Source organism: Oncorhynchus masou, chromosome 16 (genome assembly GCF_036934945.1).
Source record: "Oncorhynchus masou masou isolate Uvic2021 chromosome 16, UVic_Omas_1.1, whole genome shotgun sequence".
Lineage (NCBI taxonomy): Eukaryota > Metazoa > Chordata > Actinopteri > Salmoniformes > Salmonidae > Oncorhynchus > Oncorhynchus masou.
Window position 1 is genome coordinate 39882333 of NC_088227.1, and position 25654 is coordinate 39907986.

The 25654-nt window shown below is 44.5% G+C and overlaps 1 protein-coding gene across 5 annotated transcripts; it reads left to right on the plus strand.

Annotated features, from left to right (window-relative positions):
- Positions 1–24542, plus strand: LOC135557944 (protein max). Of its 5 annotated transcripts, none has more exons than XM_064991671.1 (6): positions 6–176; positions 578–604; positions 19078–19197; positions 19500–19571; positions 22529–22667; positions 23015–24542. In XM_064991671.1, the coding sequence occupies exons 1-6, from the start codon at positions 141–143 to the stop codon at positions 23203–23205; spliced, it is 585 nt and encodes a 194-aa protein (XP_064847743.1). In that variant the 5' UTR covers positions 6–140; the 3' UTR covers positions 23206–24542. The 5 variants fall into 5 exon arrangements, with proteins under 5 accessions (XP_064847747.1, XP_064847746.1, XP_064847743.1 ...); XM_064991672.1 differs by having other exon boundaries at positions 19078–19185; XM_064991675.1 differs by lacking the exon at positions 19500–19571 and having other exon boundaries at positions 1–176; positions 19078–19185.
- Positions 24543–25654: the final 1112 nt, after the last annotated feature.

Consider the following 25654-nt stretch of genomic DNA (forward strand, 5'->3'; position numbering starts at 1 on the left):
TGTTCGTTTAGTCTTATTTCTTTCGTTCTTGACTGTAGGGAGAAGAGGTCTTGTCTTGTCTGTGCATTTTCCTCATCGTCAGGTGTTTGCTTCATGTTGTGAGCTATCCTTTCATTTTAAATTCACCATTTCACCGAAGAATGAGTGATAACGATGATATCGAAGTCGATAGTGACGTGAGTAAATGTATATATTTCGTTACTTTGCTATAGCTTGTTGACTCGGTAACGAGCCATTTAAAAAGCCTAGTATTGATGAACCCGTGGCTGCTAGCTCGTTGCTAACTACCCGGCTAGTACAGTAACTGGTAGCGAGCTAACGTTAATCCACAAACACATCAACAGCTCATAAAAGGTTAGCTAGCTCAGCTAGAAGCAAGCACTAGCAGTGCTGACTCACAAATGCATTATGTTCACTTACCAGCGAGCTACATATATTCTTTACATTAGGTTTGCTGCAATTATATAAGGGGGGGGGGGGTATAATTGATTGCTAACTAAGTTAGCTAGTTAGCTAGATCAAGCTACATGGAATTGTGGCCTACAATCGTACTTTTCTGTTCTGTTTCTTTTTACAGGAAGACTCACCGAGATATCACAATGTGGTGCGTAATGTTAAATATATCCAAATGTATTGGAATTCTATCAAATGTATTGAAATGATGCCGTGATCATATCAAAAAATATTTATATATATATATATATATATATATATATATATATATATATATATATATATATATATATATATATATATATATATATATATATATATATATATATATATATATGTTCCTCCTGCTAGCTAACGTTAGATGATACACATTCCCGGTAAACTTAGCAAGTGATGGTGGGATGGATACTGTGGCGGAATAAAACGGTTTCTTGCATTTTTATGTGTGTAGTGTGTAATGTAACCATTACACACTACACACACACACACGGAGGATGTAACTAGTAGCCAGAATGCAAGGAGGTAGCTGAAAACTGGGGGGTTTGGACAGGAGTTGGCAATTTGTCCTGTGGCAACTATGATTTTACTTTTACATAATGCCTGGGATGTATCCATCAAGCCGATGTTTTTGCTTTCACACACACATCATCTTATCCATATATTGAAGGGTATGTTCATCCCACATGCGGCTAAAGGGGAGACACGGAATCTATGCTATATTTAGAATACATCCAATCCTGAAAAACACGGCAGGAAGCCGAAGCATAGATACAAAAAATACTAACCAGCTTCTCCGAGGCTGTTCACGACCAAATTACACTTCTAGGTAATCTGTTTAATCATGAAGTGGCAATTAAATCGCCAATGTGATGCTTTTGAAATGGGCATTTACTATATATAGCTGGCGAGTGACAACGGTGTCTGTTTTAGTTAATAAATGACTGCATCGTCAAGTAAGGAAAGGAGGAGTCACGGAGCCACTGTTGGTTTTTAGGGGTTTCAGAGTGGAAATTATATCAAATTGTATTTATTTGTCACGTGCTTCTTAAACGACAGGTGTAGACTCATAGTGAAATGCTTACTTACAGAGCCCGTCCTAACAATGCAGAGTTAAAGATAAAACAAGAAGTATAAATAGCGACACAAGGAATAAAGAGTGTAACAGTAACATGGCTATATACAGGGAGTACCAGTACCAACTCAATATACTATATAATTGAGGTAGCTATGTACATATAAGTAGGGTTAAAGTGACTAGGCAACGGGATAAATAATAGACAGTAGCAGCAGAGTATGTGGTGAGTGTGTATGGCGTCAGTATGGGTGTTGGTGTCGGTGCAAGAGTTTCGCTAAATAGTTAATCAAATGTTTAGCAGTCTTATGGCTTGGGGGTAGAAGCTGTTTAGGGTCCTGTTGGTTCCAGACATTGCACTTGTACAGCTTGATGTGCGGTAGCAGAGAGAACAGTCTGACTTGGGTGGCTAGAGTCTTTGACCATTTTTTGGGGCCCTTCCTCTGACACCACCAGGTATACAGGACCTGGATGGCAGGGAGCTCGGTCCCAGTGATGTACTGGGCCGTACTCACTACTAAGGTTGCACATTTTGGGGAATATTCAGCGATGGAAATTATCCATGGGAATTAATGAGAATATATGGGAATTAATGAGAATATATGGGAATTAATGAGAATATATGGGAATTAATGAGAATATATGGGAATTAACAGAAAGATATGCACATTAATATTAATACAATTTTAAATGTAATTGGATTTTTGCTTTGGATATATTTACGATGTCATATGGAGACAGAAACATAAACCTTTCACCTCATAAGTAGACATAATTTCAATTGATTGAATCCTTCCAATAGAAATATATATATACAAAATGATTTAGTTACGAATTGAACTTTTAATTAAATGAGTTGACTCTTCACATGATTTCACTGAACAACAAAAGAAAGGGAATATTGAATGATCCCCAATGATCCATCGCATCTGGGGATCATTCAACATACATCTGTAAAATGATAGTCTCGAAACTAAAGCTTTGGTTGTCTTCCTCTCAGGCGTCCATGTCTTCTCCATGGACCTCGTCAATGTCCACCTTTTTGAACATCAGACTCTGAGGCTTCCGCTTCACTGTCACTTTCCAACCTAGTTGTGGATGACTCGTTGTCAGGCTCAAAAAGCCTCACATTTGTCCGAATGGCCACCAATTTTTCAACCCTTGTATTGGTCAGCCTGTTGCGTGCTTTGGTGTGTGTTCCCAAACAAGGACCAGTTGCGCTCTGAGGCGGCTGATGTTGGTGGGATTTGGACGATAATGGAGGCAACAAGGGAAAGAGCCTCAGATCCACAAAGTCCCTTCCACCAGGTGGCTGATGAGATATGTTGGCACGACTGCCATATTGCATCTCCATCCCAAAGCCCTTGCTTGGAAGTGTACTTCACCAGACTGCCAAGAACCTTGCCCTCATCCAGGCCAAGGCGGCGAGACACGGTAGTGATGACACCATAGGCCTTGTTGATCTCTGCATCAGACAGGATGCTCTTACCAGTATGCTTGGGGTCCAACATGTATGCTGTGGCGTGTACGGGCTTCAGGTAGAAGTCTTCACGCTTTTTGATGTATTTCAGAACTGCTGTTCGCTCTGCTTGGAGCACCAGTGAAGTTGGCAGGGCAGTATGGATTTCTTCTCTTACATCTGCAAGCAGTGTCTGAACATCAGACAGGATGGCATCGTCTCCCTCAATCTGTCCAATGGCTACTGCTATAGGTTTCAGGCTGCTTACCACTCTCTCCCAAAATACACCATCCAGGAGGATCCTCTTGATGTGGCTGTCCCATATCAGCAGACTATCATATGACTATTTCTTGGAGACTCCATCCCCTCCAGGAGACTGTCAAACATGATGACCACACCACCCCAATGGGTGTTGCTGGGCAGCCTCAATGTGCTGCTCTTATTCTTCTCACTTTGCTTGGTGAGGCAGATTGCTGCTCTAACTTGATGACTCTTCACATACCTAACCATTTCCTTGGCTCTCTTGTAGAGTGTATCCATTGTTTTCAGTGCCATGTTGTCCTTGAGGAGCAGATTCAATGCATGAGCAGCACAGCCATTGGGTGTGATGTGAGGGTAGGACTCCACTTCAGACCAAGCAGACTTCATGTTCGCAGCATTGTCTGTCACCAGTGCAAATACCTTCTGTGGTCCAAGGACATTGATGACTGCCTTCAGCTCATCTGCAATGTAGAGACCAATGTGTCTGCTGCAATGTGTCTGTTGTCCCCTGTCTGTGCTCTTGTAGAATACTGGTTGAGGGGTGGAGATGATTTAGTTACTTATTCCTTGCCCACAAACATTCGACCAATCCGAGATGATTGCATTGCAGTCTGCTGAACTCTGAACTGAGTAGATAAAGCATGTCTGGTTGGAGGGGTGCATGCTGTGTAAAGAATATTCAGAAATCTCTTCCAACACACATTGCCTGTGAGCATCAGAGGTGAACCAGTTGCATACACAGCTCGAGCAAGACATTCATCAGCATTTCTCTGACTCTGTTCCTCCATTGAGACAACTTCTGATTCCAGGAGGACCATGAGCTGTTGCTATCAATAAGGTGTCTAAATTCATCATTTTCACCTCGAATAAAAGTAGAGGGACTATTGTCAGATGTTGCTTGTTGTGAGTGCTGAGGGAACTTTATGCACTTGGCCAGATGATTCTGCATCTTTGTTGCGTTCTTCACATGATTTGGCACAGTCTTTGCAAATGTACACAGATTATCCTTCTACATTAGCTGCAGTAAAATGTCTCCACACATCAGAGTGCCTGTGGAATGTTCCTGTAAAGATGAGAAAAAAATATGTTAATTCCCAAATACAATGTACACATAAATAGTTAATCAGTTAGATTAAACAACTCCTTTGTAAGATAAATGTTTTAAAAAGAAACGTTTATGGAAACAGGTGAATTAACACTCCTCGGTTAGCAGGCTCAAGCAAGCTAAAACCCACATGGTAGCAAAAACTAACTAGCAGAAATTAACAAGTTAGAAATGATTTAAACAAGAGGTCGACCGATTATGATTTTTCAACGCCGATACCGATTATTGGATGACCAAAAAAGCCGATACTGATTAATCGGTCTTTTTAATTTTTTTAAATAATGACAATTACAACAATACTGAATGAACACATTATTTTAAATTAATATAATACATCAATAAAATTACATTTAGCCTCAATTAAATAATGAAACATGTTCAATTTGGTTTAAATAATGCAAAAACAAAGTGTTGGAGAATAAAGTAAAAGTGCAATATGTGCCATGTAAGAAAGCTAATGTTTCAGTTCCTTGCTCAGAACATGAGAACATATGAAAGCTGGTGGTTCCCTTTAACACGAGTCTTCAATATTCCCAGGTAAGAAGTTTTAGATTGTAGTTATTATCGAAATTATAAGGACTATTAAGGACTATTTCCCTCTATACATTTGTATTTCATATACCTTTAACTATTGGATGTTCTTATAGGCACTTTAGTATTGCCAGTGTAACAGTATAGCTTCCGTCCCTCTCCTCGCTCCTCCCTGGGCTCGAAGCAGCAACACAACGACAATTAGTGTGCGCTAACGAGCTAGCCATTTCACTTGGGTAACACGAGCCTCATCTCGGGAGTTGATAGGCTTGAAGTCATAAACAGTGCAATGCTTAACGCACAACGAAGAGCTGCTGGCAAAACGCACAAAAGTGCTGTTTGAATGAATGTTTACGCGCCTGCTTCTGCCTACCACAGCTCAGTCGGATACTTAGATACTTGTATGCTCAGTCAGATTATATGCAACGCAGGACACTCTAGATAATATCTAGTAATATCATCAACCATGTGTAGTTATCTAGAGATTGTTTTGTTTTTTTATAGGGTAAGTTTAATGCTAGATAGCAACTTACCTTGGCTTACTGCATTCGCGTAACAGGCAGTCTCCTTGTGGAGTGCCATGAGAGAGAGGCAGGTCGTTATTTCGTTGGACTAGTTAACTGTAAGGTTGCAAGATTGAATCCCCTGAGCTGACAAGGTGAAAATCTGTTGTTCTGCCCCTGAACGAGGCAGTTAACCCACCGTTCCTTTTTTTGTTTTTTTACCTTTATTTAACCAGGCAAGTCAGTTAAGAACACATTCTTATTTTCAATGACAGCCTGGGAACAGTGGGTTAACTGCCTGTTCAGGGGCAGAACGACAGATTTGTACCTTGTCAGCTCGGGGGTTTGAACTCACAACCTTCCGGTTACTAGTCCAACGCTCTAACCACTAGGCTACCCCGCCGTAATTGAAAATAAGAATGTGTTCTTACCTTTATTTAACTAGGAAAGTCAGTTATAAAAACAATCGGCGCACAAAAATACCGATTTCCAATTGTTATGACAACTTGAAATCACCCCTAATTAATCGGCCATTCCGATTAATCGGTCGACCTCTAATTTAAACGCACTTTGCTGAAAGGCTACTATTTGCTAGTTAACAAATGACATAAAATATATTACATTTTATAAAATGTACATATGTCACGTAAAATATATTCACCCCACCCAGTATTGTAATCAACTTACCAGAGAGCATGTAGTCCTTGGCTCAGACTGTATGGTAGTGTGGACTCTAGCATCTCGTTAGTGTGTAAGATCTTGAGAATCAGCTGTACATGTGATGGAAGAATGCACTGCCCCATGTGATGGAAGAATGCACTGTGCTTGCATAGGGTTGCAATTCCATTTAATTGGGGATAGTTTAACCAAAATATGCCACAAGACCTAGAATTGCCTTATGTGTATCCCACGAAAAAAAGGTTCACTGTTGATAAGTTAACATTTTGGATGAATTTAAGCAAAATTCCAAGGCTTTACTTCCCAGAAAAACCACCCTACTCACCACCCTATAATAGCGCCTTGCGGTTGGATCCCTTTTTTCTTGACAAAGCAATCTATGCTGTAGTTACACTTTGTTTGTTTTTTTGGTACACAACCGAGAGGCCATGAGTAACTGGGTCTAAAAGAATGGCATGGATTGGCCTATAAGTGGCTCTGTTATAGGCCTTCGCACTTAAACCCTCATATCCGTCGCCCTGTTTCAGAGGCTTAATAACTTTGTATGTAGGTGTATTTCCTCATGCTGAACAAATTCCAGCATGTGGACCCATTAGGTCTGTCGGGATAGATTTTCCTCCGTCTCGGTGATTTTTGAATACCTTTTTTTTGAAAAAGGTAATTTTCATGAATTATACGTACAAATAAACACCAAATTCACAGTAGTCCCTAGAGAGTTTGAGAAGATAACGCTGATGTATTCAAGCATGGCCAGTAGATACATATTAGCACATATTCAAAAACAAAAGTGTCATTACTTTAAAAAAATCTTCTCATGAACCATAGGTCCAAATAACACCAAATTTAGAATATGGGCCCATGGTACAAGTCTTAAATTAGTTTGAGCCCAAGGGATTGGTCAAAAGATGGCAGACTTTTTTTTTTTTTTTTTTTTTACATGTTTATTTAAACCACTGTAAATCCACTCCACGGTGGCCAATCGATTTAAAGCTTGTCATCGTCATTATGGACGTGCCTAAGATGATCTGCGATAGTCTTCTCCTCATGAACCATATGCCAGATTCACTCCAGATTTTTGTATTTGGACACCTTACATCAGTCTTCAATGGTCGCACTGTACCTATCGATGCATGTTAGCACATATGCTAACGCTAAAAAATAATGTAAAAAAAATCTTACGTGAAATTGACCGCAGATTTGCTATATAGCCTCTAATAAATATAATAATGATTAGCTGCTTCGTTCAAAGGAACACTGAAAATATTTCACTCATCTTAACATAAACCATTAGTCAAATTGACCTCTGAATTGGTATGCTATATAAACTCAATATGTTAATGACTTTAGACTTTAAGAATAATTACCAGCTGCATTCTAAGATTACCAACTTCCAGCATTAAACGCCACTTGCGTCATCCTTGTGGTATTGAGAGAGAAACATGGTAATGCTGTCACTGATTGAACATACAGGAAAGATAGTGCTTGTTTTGTTATCCAACTGATGTTGTCTTTTCATCTTCTGAACCCCATTCATTGCTGCTCGCAGCTATATTCTTGTCTGCGTGTTTCAGCTAGCTTGTGATTAGTGCCATATTTACTGGACAGGTCACAGTGTACTTACTGGGCTGCTAGCAGGCTGAATGAATGACGCGGCCACATTGCATACCGGCGAAGAAAACGCGCATGCTGGTGGCAGGACATACAGTACTTTTGCATACCAGCACATCATGTTTTTTCCCCCCTTATCAGCTCAGCCAGTCTTTATCAAACTGATTCGCATCGACTTAACATTTAGCTGCAGTATGTTCTCAATACACAGTGAACACTAATCATCCAAGGCAGGGCTTTTGTCATATTTTTCAAACTCCACAAATAGTACAAATGACTGATATTCAAAAAACAATTATGTATCATGGTTGACCATTTGGATGAGGATTGGACTATGAGAACAATTAGACTGTGTTTTTGCACATCTCACTTTCATGTAACCTACAAAATAATCTGTGTTGTCGACGGTTCCAATCGATACCTCCTATATTAATAATCTGTGTTGTCAACGGTTCCAATCGATTCCTCCTATATTAATAATCTGTGTTGTCGGCGGTTCCAATCGATTCCTCCTATATTAATAATCTGTGTTGTCGGCGGTTCCAATCGATTCCTCCTATATTAATAATCTGTGTTGTCGGCGGTTCCAATCGATTCCTCCTATAATAATAATCTGTGTTGTCGGCGGTTCCAATCGATTCCTCCTATATTAATAATCTGTGTTGTCGGCGGTTCCAATCGATTCCTCCTATATTAATAATCTGTGTTGTCGACGGTTCCAATCGAGTCCTCCTTTATTAATAATCTGTGTTGTCGGCGGTTCCAATCGATTCCTCCCATAATAATCTGTGTTGTCGGCGGTTCCAATCGATTCCTCCCATAATAATCTGTGTTGTTGACGGTTCCAATCGATTCCTCCTATATTAATAATCTGTGTTGTCGGCGGTTCCAATCGACTCCTCCCATAATAATCTGTGTTGTCGGCGGTTCCAATCGATTCCTCCCATAATAATCTGTGTTGGCGGTTCCAATCGATTCCTCCTATATTAATAATCTGTGTTGTCGGCGGTTCCAATCGATTCCTCCTATAATAATAATCTGTGTTGTCGGCGGTTCCAATCAATTCCTCCTATAAATCTTTTTTTTTTTTTAATGTGTCACAAACGTGTGATGTGACCCACGTCTGAGAGATCTTTTTAGTTTTTTACATAGTTAACCCAGACATACTGGCTCCTGTAAGTCAATGGCTTCCACTGGGACCCACCTCCTCAGTCCCCGAGGAACATTGTTATAAAGTGGAACACACACTGATAAGGGATGAGAGACCTCTCGATAACAGGGCATAGTGTACGGACACTGTGTGTGTATCAGCACCAGAAGTATCTAGCCGTTTAGTGACACGTCATTCTGAGTGTCAGAATGACCATGTTGGAAGTGCAGTCGGTGACCTGGTGACAAGTCTTTCAGCACAATGCACGGTGCCACTGGTTTAGTTGGTGAACAGTTACTTCTGCTATACTACTCTACTCTAGTCTACTTCACTTCATTTATCCCGCATGGCACCCTGTTCCCTGTATAGTGCACTACTTTTGGCTGGAGTCCTATGGGCCCTCTTCAAAAGTAGTGCACTACAAAGTGTGACAGTTCATGCTTGATTGTGCCATTCAGATGACTTCATGTCGGCGGGAGTTCGAGCCCGGATCTTGATACATATTGAAGCGAGAGTCTCGACCCCGAAGCACGACGTGTCTTCACTTTCTCTCGACGCATCCGAAGCCGATACCACCGAGACAAACCGAAACAAAAAGCTACCGTTGTCTTCGAGCACAGCCCTTTCCCTCCTTGGTAATTGATACAATTCAGGTAGCCAGAGTCTCTTCTTCGTAAACCCTGTATTTCTAGTTGGAATGTGTTCAGGAAGTTGAGTGTCGACTGTGCAGAATCGCTATCGTCTCTGCCCAATTCCTGCTATTTTGACTTCCTCCAGCAGGCTACGGCTCCCCTAAAGCTCCTTCCGTACCCTCACGGGAGTTAGATGTTGTTCTATGATCACTGATAAGCCCACCATTTTTGAGGCCCTGTCTTCACTTGAGCTATTTGAGCTCTGTCAATACCAAGTCTGTTTGGAAGAATTTTACATTCCATCCTTCATGCCTCCGTTTAGCAGAAGATGGATCTGAGGCTTTGCTTCGGCCGTATCCAGCCTTCTTACCCGAGGTGTTTTCATCATCATCATCACGCTAACCAGCCCTTAATCGTAGCGGTATTTCATCCGTCTCATCGTTGCGTACACTTTGCCTTGTTCAACGTCGTGGCAACAACACACACAACCAGAGGGGTTTTCCTGGACTCGGTGTTGCTGAAAGATGGACAAATACCCATTTCTTTTTTTATTTTTTTTTAAGGACATACGTTTCTGTTACATGGCACTTTCAACCCAGATAAGTAGGATAAGATAAGTTCACACACTGTGAACCTCGTTGATACTTATCAACCGCCAGTGACATGGCTGTAAGACCATAGGGCTCTGGTCAATAATACTACACTATATATACTGTAAGGGCTCATGGAGGTTCTATACGAAAGCCTTCCACTCTTGGTGTGCTATGGCACCCATTTGAAGCCACCCAGATTTCAGATTGCTTGTCTATACCGGTTGTGTACGACAGTTGAAATTCTCTGTTACACTGTTGGGTAATTCTATTTTATTACATCCTGTGGTGGATACAAGGACGTCCCAGGGATTCAAATGGTGAGTTATCCCACTTTGTTTTCCAATTTTTTTTATATATATTTTTTTTATTTCACCTTTTATTTAACCAGGTAGGCAAGTTGAGAACAAGTTCTCATTTACAATTGCGACCTGGCCAAGATAAAGCAAAGCAGTTCGACACATACAACGACACAGAGTTACACATGGAGTAAAACAAACATGCAGTCAATAATATAGTAGAAACAAGTCTATATACGATGTGAGCAAATGGTGAGATAAGGGAGGTAAAGGCAAAAACAGGCCATGTTGGCGAAGTAAATACAATATAGCAAATGACAATAAAAAAAATAAATAAAAAAATTACAGCATCTCCCATATTTCGTTTAGTGACCCCATTATGAAAATGAAAGGGAACGCTGAGTTACGGATGTAACTCTTCTTCTTTTTTTAGTAGAGTAATGGGTCGCCAAGCTTCCATTTGGTTCCTCCACATCTGTGGGGTTTTGCGCTACATCATAAACAGTATGTCACGCCACACTGTCTTATGGTGACAGGTCCCACGGGTACAGTAAGGGTGTGGTGTGACTGTACACATCTTTTGATATTAAGCATCTTAATCACATTGTGTGAAGGCGGATGAGGTTCCCATAGGTCATTTGGCGACCCTCCCCGTTACTCTACTCAAGAGAACCACGGTTACAGCCGTCACCCAACATTTTGTCATGTTGATGGTCAGCTGTATTTAAAAAAATATATTTTATTTTTAATTTTTACCTTTATTTTACTAGGCAAGTCAGTTAAGAACAAATTCTTATTTTCATTGACAGCCTAGGAACGGTGGGTTAACTGCCTGTTCAGGGGCAGAACGACAGATTTGTACCTTGTCAGCTCAGGGTTTGAACTTGCAACCTTCCGGTTACTAGTCCAACGCTCTAACCACTAGGCTACCCTGCCTTGAATGCGACTGATTGGGTCTAAGTAAGCCATTGAACCATGTTATCGGTTGTAGGAACAGGCGGTGTGATATTGTGTGCTAAAGTAACTGGAGATGAAGGCCTGGTGAGACAGAATGCTCTTCCCTCTTATTTGGAAATGACTCGATAGACCGTACTGTGTCGTTAGATATGCCTAGATATACACTGAGTGTGCAAAACATTAAGAACACCTTCCTAATACGAAGTTTGCCCTCCAAACAGCCTCAATCTGATAGGCTGGCAGTTTGACCCATTCCTTACTTAGATGTATTTTCAGGTAGAGATACCTCGCCAAGCAACTTTTCTCTATCCCATCTTCTCGCTTTTCTCCGTATCTGCCCCCACACAGACTGGCCAAGTAGGTGTGCAATGGATTATGGGCGTTGTAGTTAATTACCTTGTTTTCTGCGCTAAACTATGTAGACTATTGGCCTGTTGGAAACTACAACTTCCTGCTACATCGCACAGTTTGGGCTCGATCTGTTTTATCTCTAGAGAAACTGCACATTGATATCACAGAACGAAAGAAATGAACAGGATGGAATTAAATTAATCTAACCGACATCAGTAAATTAGTATTGAACACAGCTGTAGAGCCTCCACTACATGTCCCAGACCCCAGGACAGCTGTAGAGCCCCCACTACATGTCCCAGAACCCAGGACAGCTGTCGAGCCTCACTACATGTCCCAGACCCCAGGACAGCTGTCGAGCCTCACTACATGTCCCAGACCCCAGGACAGCTGAAGAGCCTCACTACATGTCCCAGACCCCAGGGCAGCTGCTGTTTCCCCCAGGGTTAGTCCCAGACCCTAGGGCAGCTGCTGTTTCCCCCAGGGTTAGTCCCAGACCCTAGGGCAGCTGCTGTTTCCCCAGGGTTAGTCCCAGACCCTAGGGCAGCTGCTGTTTCCCCAGGGTTAGTCCCAGACCCCAGGGCAGCTGCTGTTTCCCCCAGGGTTAGTCCCAGACCCCAGGGCAGCTGCTGTTTCCCCCAGGGTTAGTCCCAGACCCCAGGGCAGCTGCTGTTTCCCCCAGGGTTAGTCCCAGACCCCAGGGCAGCTGCTGTTTCCCCCAGGGTTAGTCCCAGACCCCAGGGCAGCTGCTGTTTCCCCCAGGGTTAGTCCCAGACCCCAGGGCAGCTGCTGTTTCCCCCAGGGTTAGTCCCAGACCCCAGGGCAGCTGCTGTTTCCCCCAGGGTTAGTCCCAGACCCTAGGGCAGCTGCTGTTTCCCCCAGGGTTAGTCCCAGACCCTAGGGCAGCTGCTGTTTCCCCCAGGGTTAGTCCCAGACCCTAGGGCAGCTGCTGTTTCCCCCAGGGTTAGTCCCAGACCCTAGGGCAGCTGCTGTTTCCCCCAGGGTTAGTCCCAGACCCTAGGGCAGCTGCTGTTTCCCCCAGGGTTAGTCCCAGATCCCAGGGCAGCTGCTGTTTCCCCCAGGGTTAGTCCCAGACCATAGGGCAGCTGCTGTTTCCCCCAGGGTTAGTCCCAGACCCTAGGGCAGCTGCTGTTTCCCCCAGGGTTAGTCCCAGACCCCAGGGCAGCTGCTGTTTCCCCCAGGGTTAGTCCCAGACCCTAGGGCAGCTGCTGTTTCCCCCAGGGTTAGTCCCAGACCCTAGGGCAGCTGCTGTTTCCCCAGGGTTAGTCCCAGACCCTAGGGCAGCTGCTGTTTCCCCCAGGGTTAGTCCCAGACCCCAGGGCAGCTGCTGTTTCCCCCAGGGTTAGTCCCAGACCCCAGGGCAGCTGCTGTTTCCCCCAGGGTTAGTCCCAGACCCTAGGGCAGCTGCTGTTTCCCCCAGGGTTAGTCCCAGACCCTAGGGCAGCTGCTGTTTCCCCCAGGGTTAGTCCCAGACCCCAGGGCAGCTGCTGTTTCCCCCAGGGTTAGTCCCAGACCCCAGGGCAGCTGCTGTTTCCCCCAGGGTTAGTCCCAGACCCTAGGGCAGCTGCTGTTTCCCCCAGGGTTAGTCCCAGACCCTAGGGCAGCTGCTGTTTCCCCCAGGGTTAGTCCCAGACCCTAGGGCAGCTGCTGTTTCCCCCAGGGTTAGTCCCAGACCCTAGGGCAGCTGCTGTTTCCTCCAGTGTTAGTCCCAGACCCTAGGGCAGCTGCTGTTTCCTCCAGGGTTAGTCCCAGACCCTAGGGCAGCTGCTGTTTCCCCCAGGGTTAGTCCCAGACCCTAGGGCAGCTGCTGTTTCCCCCAGGGTTAGTCCCAGACCCTAGGGCAGCTGCTGTTTCCCCCAGGGTTAGTCCCAGACCCTAGGGCAGCTGCTGTTTCCCCAGGGTTAGTCCCAGACCCTAGGGCAGCTGCTGTTTCCCCCAGGGTTAGTCCCAGACCCTAGGGCAGCTGCTGTTTCCCCCAGGGTTAGTCCCAGACCCTAGGGCAGCTGCTGTTTCCCCCAGGGTTAGTCCCAGACCCTAGGGCAGCTGCTGTTTCCCCCAGGGTTAGTCCCAGACCCTAGGGCAGCTGCTGTTTCCCCCAGGGTTAGTCCCAGACCCCAGGGCAGCTGCTGTTTCCCCCAGGGTTAGTCCCAGACCCCAGGGCAGCTGCTGTTTCCCCCAGGGTTAGTCCCAGACCCTAGGGCAGCTGCTGTTTCCCCCAGGGTTAGTCCCAGACCCCAGGGCAGCTGCTGTTTCCCCCAGGGTTAGTCCCAGACCCTAGGGCAGCTGCTGTTTCCCCCAGGGTTAGTCCCAGACCCTAGGGCAGCTGCTGTTTCCCCCAGGGTTAGTCCCAGACCCCAGGGCAGCTGCTGTTTCCCCCAGGGTTAGTCCCAGACCCTAGGGCAGCTGCTGTTTCCCCAGGGTTAGTCCCAGACCCTAGGGCAGCTGCTGTTTCCCCCAGGGTTAGTCCCAGACCCCAGGGCAGCTGCTGTTTCCCCCAGGGTTAGTCCCAGACCCCAGGGCAGCTGCTGTTTCCCCAGGGTTAGTCCCAGACCCTAGGGCAGCTGCTGTTTCCCCAGGGTTAGTCCCAGACCCTAGGGCAGCTGCTGTTTCCCCCAGGGTTAGTCCCAGACCCTAGGGCAGCTGCTGTTTCCCCCAGGGTTAGTCCCAGACCCTAGGGCAGCTGCTGTTTCCTCCAGTGTTAGTCCCAGACCCTAGGGCAGCTGCTGTTTCCTCCAGGGTTAGTCCCAGACCCTAGGGCAGCTGCTGTTTCCCCCAGGGTTAGTCCCAGACCCTAGGGCAGCTGCTGTTTCCCCCAGGGTTAGTCCCAGACCCTAGGGCAGCTGCTGTTTCCCCAGGGTTAGTCCCAGACCCTAGGGCAGCTGCTGTTTCCCCCAGGGTTAGTCCCAGACCCTAGGGCAGCTGCTGTTTCCCCCAGGGTTAGTCCCAGACCCCAGGGCAGCTGCTGTTTCCCCCAGGGTTAGTCCCAGACCCCAGGGCAGCTGCTGTTTCCCCAGGGTTAGTCCCAGACCCTAGGGCAGCTGCTGTTTCCCCAGGGTTAGTCCCAGACCCCAGGGCAGCTGCTGTTTCCCCCAGGGTTAGTCCCAGACCCCAGGGCAGCTGCTGTTTCCCCAGGGTTAGTCCCAGACCCCAGGGCAGCTGCTGTTTCCCCCAGGGTTAGTCCCAGACCCCAGGGCAGCTGCTGTTTCCCCCAGGGTTAGTCCCAGACCCTAGGGCAGCTGCTGTTTCCCCCAGGGTTAGTCCCAGACCCTAGGGCAGCTGCTGTTTCCCCCAGGGTTAGTCCCAGACTCTTCATCCATTCCTCTAATAACTTGTCATAGAGAGATTTGTTGGGGCTTCCAATCCAAATGTTACTTTCACACAGGCCTGGCCAAACCCTGTAGACAAGTTGGAACCAAAACACACTGTCTCGTAACCTTTATTGATCCACTGCATCTGAAAATCTATACACTAGATGATTGACAGGGCACTGTTTTGAAGCCAACGTGCCTCCATATTTGCACTCCCCCACCATTCTGAAAAATATTTTGGAAGCTTTAGAAATGCATTTATTATTTGGTTTGCCATTTATAAAAATGTATATATGTACACACACACACAGTACAAGTCAAAAGTTGGACACCTACTCAAGGGTTTTTCTATTACTATTTTCTGCATTCTAGAATAATAGTGAAGACATCAAAACTATGAAATAACACATATGGAATCAAAATATATTTTAGAAAGCCACCCTTTGCCTTGACGACAGCTTTGCACACTTGGCATTCTCTCAACCAGCTTCATGAGTTAGTTATCTGGAATGCATTTCAATTAACAGGATTACCTTGTTAAAAGTTGATTTGTGGAATTTCTTTCCTTAATGCGTTTGAGACAATCAGTTGTGTTGTGACAAGTTATCTTCTGTATACGACCCCTATTTGGTAAAAGACCAAATCCATGTTATGACAAGAACAGCTCAAATAAGCAAAGAGAAACGATAGTCCGTTACTTTGACTGACTTTCATGTCTTAATCTGAAAAATGTCAACTTTATAAAGTTTCATCAAGTGCAGTTGCAAAAACCATCGAGAGCTATGACGAAACCGTCTCTCATGAGGACCGCCACAGGAAAGGAAGACCCAGAGTTACCTCAGCTGCAGAGGATAAATTCATTGAACTGCACATCAGAAATTGCAGCCCAAGTAAATGCTTCAGAGTTCAAGTAACACACATTTCAACATCAACTTCAAGTAAAAGACGTCTCAACATCAAGTGTTCAGAGGAGACTGTGTGAATCAGAACTTCATGGTCTAATTGCTGCAAAGAAACCACTACTAAAGGACACTAATAAGAAGAGACTTGCTTGATTGACACACTGTAGAATTCCATTCATTCCTATGGAGGATTGCTCCTTCTGGGGAGTGCCAATATGACCAGCCTCTCTCTGGCCAATACGCAGCATCAGCAATCCAGGGTTTATATACAGTTCATAATTGGTTATGAGTCAGAGTCTAGGACCTTTTGGGAGCTACTGTTGCTCTGGGCCAAGCCCTAGTCATGTAACATCTTGTAAATATCTAAAGGCTACGAGTGTTTTTAGTGGATGAGTGTGCATAAAATAAACAATTTAACTTTGAGGCCTGACGGAGCGGGTTTGACGGAGCGGGTTTGACGGGCCCGATAGTCACTCGGTGCAGTATATCTGTTTGGTGGCTGAAGCCTGTTAAACCTCCTATTCTTCAGTCTAGTGTGTAGAGAGACATGGACTATGACTGTGTCCCAAATGGCACCCTATACCCTATTGGTCCTGGTCAACAGCAGTGTACTACATGGGGAATAGAGAGGCATTTGGGACACTAGCTATGTGAGGTAGGTAGATGAGGCCCTGGCAGGACTATGGTGTGGCTGAGGGAGGGCTGTCTCCGTGTTGGGTAGATGATCCCCACAAGATTTCTGTTCTGTGTGTGTTCTATAGAGACTAAAGGTGATCCTCACTAGACGGCAGATCACAGGGATAATTGAGGTTTGTGCTCAGAACAACAGGCTATATATAGTCATACGCCTAAACCACAAAATATGCCCACTGTTAAGCCGTAACAAACATTTTATGAAATGTTCCGTAACAAATACAATAGGCCTTTACAATGCATAACAAAAACAGATCATCTGAAGACACATTTCACTGTATAAGAACACACCAGCATCAGTAAATTCATCTATACAGATGCAACCCCCATGATACAGTACCAAATAACAAATCCTCAAGTTGTTCAATACCTGTCCCAACCCAGAACAGAACTCCTAATAATTTGTCATTTAGTCCTAGTTGTCAGGTGTTGGCGACTTAGAAACTGTAACACTAAAACACGATGTCACCATTTTACCCCTCACCCACCCTTTCACCTCATCTGAATGGGTTTAGTGTCTTTCTCCACCCTGGGGTCAACCCTGAGGAACACGGCCGCGCTGGGGTCAGTTCTAGTCAAACCCTGAGGAACACGGCCGCGCTGGGGTCAGTTCTAGTCACTCGTGGGGTGGTGCCAGTGTTACTATACCAATTGTAGAAATAAACAAAACCATAGAAATGAATGTAGAATATAATCATAAATGAATATTCTAGATCTATGGTGGCAGTCAGTTTCCTCCGTGAACAACTCCTTAGCTGCCTCGTCAACTCACTGCCTGCCCAGTCTTGGACGGGCCACACGCGCGCGCACACACACACACACACACGACTCTGAACTGGTGCTGGTAGGGATTCATGGGGACAGTTTGTCGCTGAACTAGAGGTCGACAGATTTATGTTTTTTCAACGCTGATAGCGATTTTATTGGAGGACCCAAAAAAAGCTGATACTGATTAATAGGCCAATTTTTTTTTTTTTTTTTTTTTTTTTAATTAATACATTAAAAATTGTAATAATGACAATTACAACAATACCGAATGAACACTTATTTTAACTTAATATAATACATCAATAAAATCAATTTAGTCTCAAAGTAATGAAACATGTTCAATTTGGTTTAGATAATGCAAAAACAAAGTGTTGGAGAAGACAGTAAAAGTGCAATATGTGCCATGTAAGAAAGCTAACGTTTAAGTTCCTTGCTCAGAACATGAGAACATATGAAAGCTGGTGGTTCCTTTTCACATGAGTCTTCAATATTCCAAGCTAAGAAGTTTTAGGTTGTAGTTATTATAGGACTATTTCTCTCTATACCATTTGTATTTCATATACCTTTGACTATTGGATGTTCTTATAGGCACTATAGTATTGCCAGCCTGATCTTGGGAGTTGATAGGCTTGAAGTCATAAACAGCGCAATGCTTGAAGCATTGCATAAGAGCTTCTGGCAAATGCAGGAAAGTGCTGTTTGAATGAAAGCTTACGATCCTGCTGCTGCCTACCACCGCTCAGTCAGACTGCTCTATCAAATATCAAATCATAGACTTAATTATAATATACACACAGAAGTACGAGCCTTAGGTCATTATTATGGTCAAATCCGGAAACTATAATTTCAAAAACAAAACGTTTATTTCAGTGAAATACGGAACCGTTCTGTAATTTATCTAACTGTTAGCATCCATAAGTCTAAATATTCCTGTTACATTGCACAACATTCAATGTTATGTCATAATTATGTACAATTGTGGCAAATGAATTCCGGTCTTTGTTAGGAAGGAAGTTAGCACAGTTCGCAACGAGCCAGGCGGCCCAAACTGCTGCATATGCCCTGACTCTGCTTGCACAGAATGCAGGAGAAGAGACACAATTTCCCTAGTTAAAAGAAATTCATGTTAGCAGGCAATATTAACTAAATATGCAGGTTTTAAAAATATATACTTGTGTATTGATTTTAAAGGTGTTGGATGTTTATGGTTAGGTACACATTGGTGCAATGACAGTGCTTTTTTTTCACGAATGCGTTTGTTTAATCATCACCCGTATGTCGAAGTAGGCTGTAATTTATCATTGAATCAACAGGCACCGCATCGATTATATGCAACGCAGGACAAGCTAGATAACGACACATGGTTGATATTACTATTTTAACTAGTGATTATGTTACGATTGCTTGTTTTTTTTATAAGATCAGTTTAATGCTGACTAGCACCTTACCATGGCTCCTTGCTGCACTCGCATAACAGGTAGTCAGCCTGCCACGCAGTCTCCTCGTAACAGGTAGTCAGCCTGCCACGCAGTCTCCTCATAACAGGTAGTCAGCCTGCCACGCAGTCTCCTCGTTGAGTGCAATGTAGTTGGCCATAATCGGTCCAAAAATGGCGATTACCGATTTGTTATGAAAACCTGTAATCGGCTTTAATTAATCGGCCGTTCCGATTAATCGGTCGACCTCTAGTCCTAACCTCCCTGGACCCCCCCCCCTGTGACTTTCTCTCATTGCAGGCAGACAAACGAGCACACCACAATGCACTGGAGCGCAAGCGTAGGGATCACATCAAAGACAGCTTTCACAGCCTGCGGGACTCGGTGCCCGCCTTGCAAGGGGAAAAGGTTGGTAGAGAGGTAAAAAAAAAACAACGCTTTTAGGGAGAGGGGATCCTTTTGGGGAGGGAAGTATTGTTTTTGTTGTGTTCGTTCAGAGCAATGTATTTAGAGTTGGGACACTTATTTTTATTTTTTTAGAATTTGGAGTGTTTGGAGTGTAATTCTAGACATTCCGTTACATAGCATTGTTGAAATATTCCTCATGTAATGTTAATGGGGTTCTAACATGGCTGCCATAGAATGTTGTAGTGTCATGTAAATGCATCATAATTCTCCTTCTGAACATTCTATCCCTCATGTAATGCATTGTCTTACATCAGGTGGCGTCAGTCCTACGCGACGCTCGTCCCTCAACAGGGACCAGTGCAGGCGGAATCGTCGCGCTGTCTGACGTAAGACTGCCATGGAATGTTGATGGGGTGTTAACATGGCTGTCATTATTTTCTAGTGTCATGTAAATCATCATAATGCAGAAACGTCAATGTCCCCACTCTCTAAATGCATGGCTCTCTGTGTGTCATGGAATTATCATTCTGAGGATTGTTCAAATGCAATATGGGTAAACAAAGTGAATGCAATTGCAATGTGTTATGATATCTTATATGTTGAGGTATCTAGGTTTGTGTTGCTGTAATTAATATTTTTAAATAATGCCACAGAAAATATAGCTACTTCCTTTAGTGTATCCAATAGATAGCTAGTTATGACATGGAAGTGAGAGGAGTGATGGGGAGGAGAAGAGATATGTTCTAAACAGACACAGAGACGCAGGCTAGCGGCAGGAAGCTATGACTAAATCTGTTGCTGTTGCTTCCTGTTTTGACATCTCTGACATTGAGGGTATTGGAGCGTGCCCAACTGCCCAGGCTATGATCAGGCACAGCCCCCTGTTAACTTTTCAAACCGAAGACCCCCCCCCCTCTATAGTCCTGTCATCCCTAACTCAGGAGGAGGGTGGACAGGAGGGGGAGGGTTGGAAGGGAACCGTTAAAGGTGACCCGCAGATGTTATCTGATGACCTCCGTATACAGAGATGGAGGGTCAGGTTGGTGTGCAATATTTGAATCGATTCCAAACTGTGAATGGCCAATCGTTTCAGCCTTGACCGGTTTAGAATTCTGTATTTGTTGATGCAGAGACGGAAGAAAAAGCGAGACATCTCATTGGTTCTTTTTTCTGGTTCCTCTACAGTCACTGAACTAATCAGACCAGACCCAGCTGTTACCTGGTTCCTCTACAGTCACTGAACTAATCAGACCAGACCCAGCTGTTACCTGGTTCCTCTACAGTCACTGAACTAATCAGACCAGACCCAGCTGCTATTGCATTTGTGCCTATGGGAGAACCACTCCTTAAGCAGACTGGAACTGTGAACATTTATTTCCAGTGGTACTTGGCCTGAGTAAGACCACCATTTATCCACCATCTTTGGTTGCTGTCTGTGAGCAGGAAGTTGCTCATGGGTTTGTGGAGATGTCGGGTGTTCTCGTAGACTTCATCGTTGCTAGGGTTGTAATGAGAGTAAAGGCTTTGTGTTTTACTGACTGACTGGGAGAAGCTGGGTCAAGGTTTTGTGTGGTTCTGACTGGGAGAAGCTGGGTCAAGGTTTTGTGTGGTTCTGACTGGGAGAAGCTGGGTCAAGGCTTTGTGTGGTTCTGACTGACTGGGAGAAGCTGGGTCAAGGCTTTGTGTTTTACTGACTGACTGGGAGAAGCTGGGTCAAGGCTTTGTGTGGTTCTGACTGACTGGGAGAAGCTGGGTCAAGGCTTTGTGTTTTACTGACTGACTGGGAGAAGCTGGGTCAAGGCTTTGTGTGGTTCTGACTGACTGGGAGAAGCTGGGTCAAGGCTTTGTGTGGTTCTGACTGACTGGGAGAAGCTGGGTCAAGGCTTTGTGTGGTTCTGACTGACTGGGAGAAGCTGGGTCAAGGCTTTGTCCCAAATGGCTCCCTATATAGTGCACTTCTTAGTGCTCTGATCATAACTCTTAAATTAGTTCACTATGAGAATAGGTTGATATTTGGGACACAAGATTTGCTGTGCTATGAGAATCTATATCTATTCCATTGATGCCGTCTGTGGTGTCCCTGCTGGTGCCGTCTGGTGTCCCTGCTGGTGCCGTCTGTGGTGTCCCTGCTGGTGCCGTCTGTGGTGTCTCTGCTGGTGCCGTCTGGTGTCCCTGCTGGTGCCGTCTGGTGTCCCTGCTGGTGCCGTCTGGTGTCCCTGCTGGTGCCGTCTGTGGTGTCCCTGCTGGTGCCGTCTGTCGTGTCCCTGCTCAATAAGTTGGGCTCGTCATACAGGCTTACATCTTTACAAACTAAAATTAGGGAAACCTATTTTGATCTGCCTAGGCACTTGATCAGTCTCTGTCCCTCCTCTCGAAGCCTGGTTCATCATAGAAACATACTAATGAACTTGACAGAGAAACGGTCAAATTATGGAAATGTGAACTATTTTTGGCTCACATTCAGGCTTATCATTTGCCAGGCTTATCATTTGCATAGTTCTGGATAATTCTGGATTTAGTCTGATTTAAAGTCTCCTTGTCAGCAGTGTTAAAGGAAAGGGTTTTATTGATTTTAAATGTCATTACATTCATCCTTTTCAGCTTCATTCACGGCGTAGGCTCCAGTTGTTGGAATACATTATAGCGGCCCTGGGTGGGGGTCTGGTAGTGTGTCCCCGGGGGGGAGGGTCTGATAGTGTGTCCCCGGGGGAGGGTCTGGTAGTGTGGCCCCGGGGGGGGGGGTCTGGTGGTGTGGCCTGGTTGAAACAGACCACTGTACCAGCATTGAGAGAGAAGCCATAGAATTATATATAGGGTGTCTGAACTCAGCATTCAGTCTGGTTTAACCAGGCTCGTGTTAGTCGGGGTATTACAGTAGCTGGGTGGGAGGGGGTATTATGGTAGCTGGGTGGGAGGGGTTATTACAGTAGCTGGGTGGGAGGGGGTATTACAGTAGCTGGGTGGGAGGGGGTATTACAGTAGCTGGGTGGGAGGGGGTATTACAGTAGCTGGGTGGGAGGGGGTATTACAGTAGCTGGGTGGGAGGGGGTATTACAGTAGCTGGGTGGGAGGGGGTATTAAGGTAGCTGGGTGGGAGGGGGTATTACGGTAGCTGGGTGGGAGGGGTTAGTCGGCATTACGGTAGCTGGGTGGGAGGGGTTAGTCGGCATTACGGTAGCTGGGTGGGAGGGGGTATTACGGTAGCTGGGTGGGAGGGGTTAGTCGGGGCATTACGGTAGCTGGGTGGGAGGGTTATTACAGTAGCTGGGTGGGAGGGGTTAGTCGGTGATGTCACTGCAACCCTTGCCTCATGTCAAATGAGTTTTTCGTTTGTTTCCAACAGCAATCTATCAAACAGGCTTCCCGAGCTCAGATCCTAGACAAAGCTACGGACTATATCCAGTACATGAGGAGGAAAAACCACACCCACCAGCAGGACATTGACGACCTGAAGAGGCAGAACGCACTGCTGGAGCAGCAAGGTGAGTATAATGGAGAATCTACCGTACCTACGGACCATCTCTCCCTGTCGTATGATGGAGAATCTACCTTACCTATGGCCCATCTCTCCCTGTAGTAGAATCTACCGTACCTACGGACCATCTCTCCCTGTAGTATGATGGAGAATCTACCGTACCTACGGACCATCTCTTCCTGTAGTATGATGGAGAATCTACCATACCTACGGACCATCTCTTCCTGTCGCTTGTGTGTTTGTCTGCTTATGGGCCAAATGTTGACCTCTTCATTTCCCCCACCCCTTTCTGTATTCCCCCTCCCTCGCTCTTCTCTCCCCCTCCTCCCTCTTTCTATTGTCTCTCCCTTGCAGTGCGTGCCCTGGAGAAGGTGAAGGGTTCGACCCAGCTCCAGGCCAGCTACAGTTCTTCAGACAGCAGCCTGTACACCAACCCTAAAGGCAGCGCTGTGTCCGCTTTCGACGGAGGCTCTGACTCCAGCTCCGAGTCCGAGCCAGAGGAACCCCCCGCCCCCAGGAAGAAGCTCCGAGTGGAGGCCAGCTAGAGCGACGGGCTAGCCCACAGCGCCACACCTGGCGTGGAGGGGTACTGCATGCACAGTTACTGATCCAGTAGTCGGTGCTGCTCCTCTATTTCTCACTACCACCTCCTTCCCTCCCTCCATGCATATCGCTGAATGTGCTCTCGCTGGAGAGAGGAGACGCCATCCGTCCCTGCCGATCTGTCTATCCTGGCGTTCTTTCATCACGCCATCCCCTGGGGAGGGAGGGAGGGAGGGAAGCCAGCTGGGAGGAAGAAAAGTAGACTGATTTTAGAATAGGACTTGCAAAGCTTCTGTTTTTTTTTTTTTCCCTGTCGGTTCCTTTCTTCCTTTTCTGTCCTCTCTCTCTCTTTCTGACTTCACAGCATTGGTCTCTCTCAGCAACTATCCAAAACCCAACATGAGGCAGCTTCACTACCTAAAGGACTCAACGCTTTTGTACCCTCTACTACGTACTCTCTCCTCTCGGCTGAAAACTACGGAGAGAAGAGAGGGAGGCGTACTCCAAGCACTGAGAACACGTAATACCGTTGTTTATTTCATCAATTTATCTTGATAAGAACCTGTTTTAGAATTTATACACACGCTTAGAAGAGTCGTCCTGTCGGTTGGAGAGGCATACCTTAAACATTTGTACTTTTTTTTTTTTTTTTTTTTACACAAAAAAAAAAAAGTACTTTTGATGTGATAAACAAACCTCAGGCCAACAGGGTTGCTGATCTTTTCCATTTTGACACGTTTTAGAAATTAAATATCATCCCCTTTGTGGAAAATAATTGATGTTATGAAAAAAAGATTCCAAAACTTGTATCGTATTTCGTCCTTTAGCTTTGAACTAGTGAATGAATTTAGGTGGCAGAGCAAAAGTTAGGAATCTTGATGATAATAAAAAATAAATAAAAAATGGTTATTGATTGGATGTTTTCAAGTTCTCTAAAAAAAAAAAGTGATGCATTTTGCATTCTCACAAATCATTGAAAAATACCAATTTGTCACTTGTAGTTTTCCTTCAGAGTATGAAATAGATATGGATTATCAAAAGGTTGTCCATTTTTATTTTCAATATGAGGAGAAAATTAAGTGAATTACACAGATCTTAAATGTAGCTGACTCAACTAAAAAAAAGAAGCATTTTGCATCTAGGAAATGTGTGTATCCCCCCCTGCGCCCCCCCCACACACACCCATTTTTTGTTTTAGGGTATGATTAGTGTATACTAGATAGGTCTTTGATTCCATGGAAATTACAAGTATGTTGTACATACTGCCAAGAATTGTCTTGCAAGTTGAGGCCTACCTTTACTATGAGACTATAAATAAAACTATTTTATCCTTTAAAAAGAGTTGGTTGTTAATTCTGTACTTTGTTGCATTCCCCCTCAGTGGACAATATATCCCAAGCATTTATGGAGTTTATCTGAAGACAAATGTATTTTATTTTGTTACATTTGTGATGACATTTTAGTTTTGTGTTTTAACTACTTGTTGCATTGTTGGCAGAAGATGGATCCAGATTAATGCATAATTGATATCATTCACCAATACCTTTTTTCTTTGGAGTCAAACATATTGCAAATCACAGCTGGCCTGGTACATTGTGTCCTTCCACAACCCATTATTCGGGATACACCGTTTCAGTTTTAAATGATTCAATATCTAAGAAAACGGACGACTGTAACTAAGGCTGGGAATGTCAATACAAGTGCAATGATCACAAGTCAGTCATGACGTGGCGTATTAGCTAGCCACATGTCAAACGAGGCCTGCGGGACAAATAGTGGACACAAGGGAATATAAATGAGTCAACAACTTTATGAAAGAGTAGCCTGATGCGCTCTCATTGGTGAATTCAACATCAATTCGTGTGTCCGGTTCACAGCGCGCAGCGGAGGAAAAGTGTACAGACACATGACACAGTCCTCGCTAGGCTACGGAAATGTTGCAGTCTGGGTTCGGTTTTTAAAGCTTGACAATGAATAACCACACGTAGGCCCATTACAGCAGCATTTGATTAGTAGCCAAGGCTGGCTACTCCACTACAATACATTTTGAGTGCTGCTTTCAACCGCACCGGTGATCCATGCAGTGTAAAACAAATATTTTATGTTTAAACGTTACAACATATACATTTTGTTTTCTTCGTTATAAATACTTTTGATTAGGCTCACAGTATTATACACATCTGCAAGCATAGCAGAAAAGGATGGACAAATATTTATCTTGTTTTAATGTTAATGCTATATACAACATCCATAATTTGCAAATAAATTCATTGTAGGATTTTTAATGTGATTTTCTGGATTTTTTTTCTTCTAATTTTGTCTGTCATATTTGAAGTGTACCTATGATGAAAATTACAGGCGTCTCTCATCTTTTTAAGTGGGAGAACTTGCGCAATTGGTGGCTGACTAAATACTTTTTTGCCCCACTGTAATATAAACTGAACTAAAATA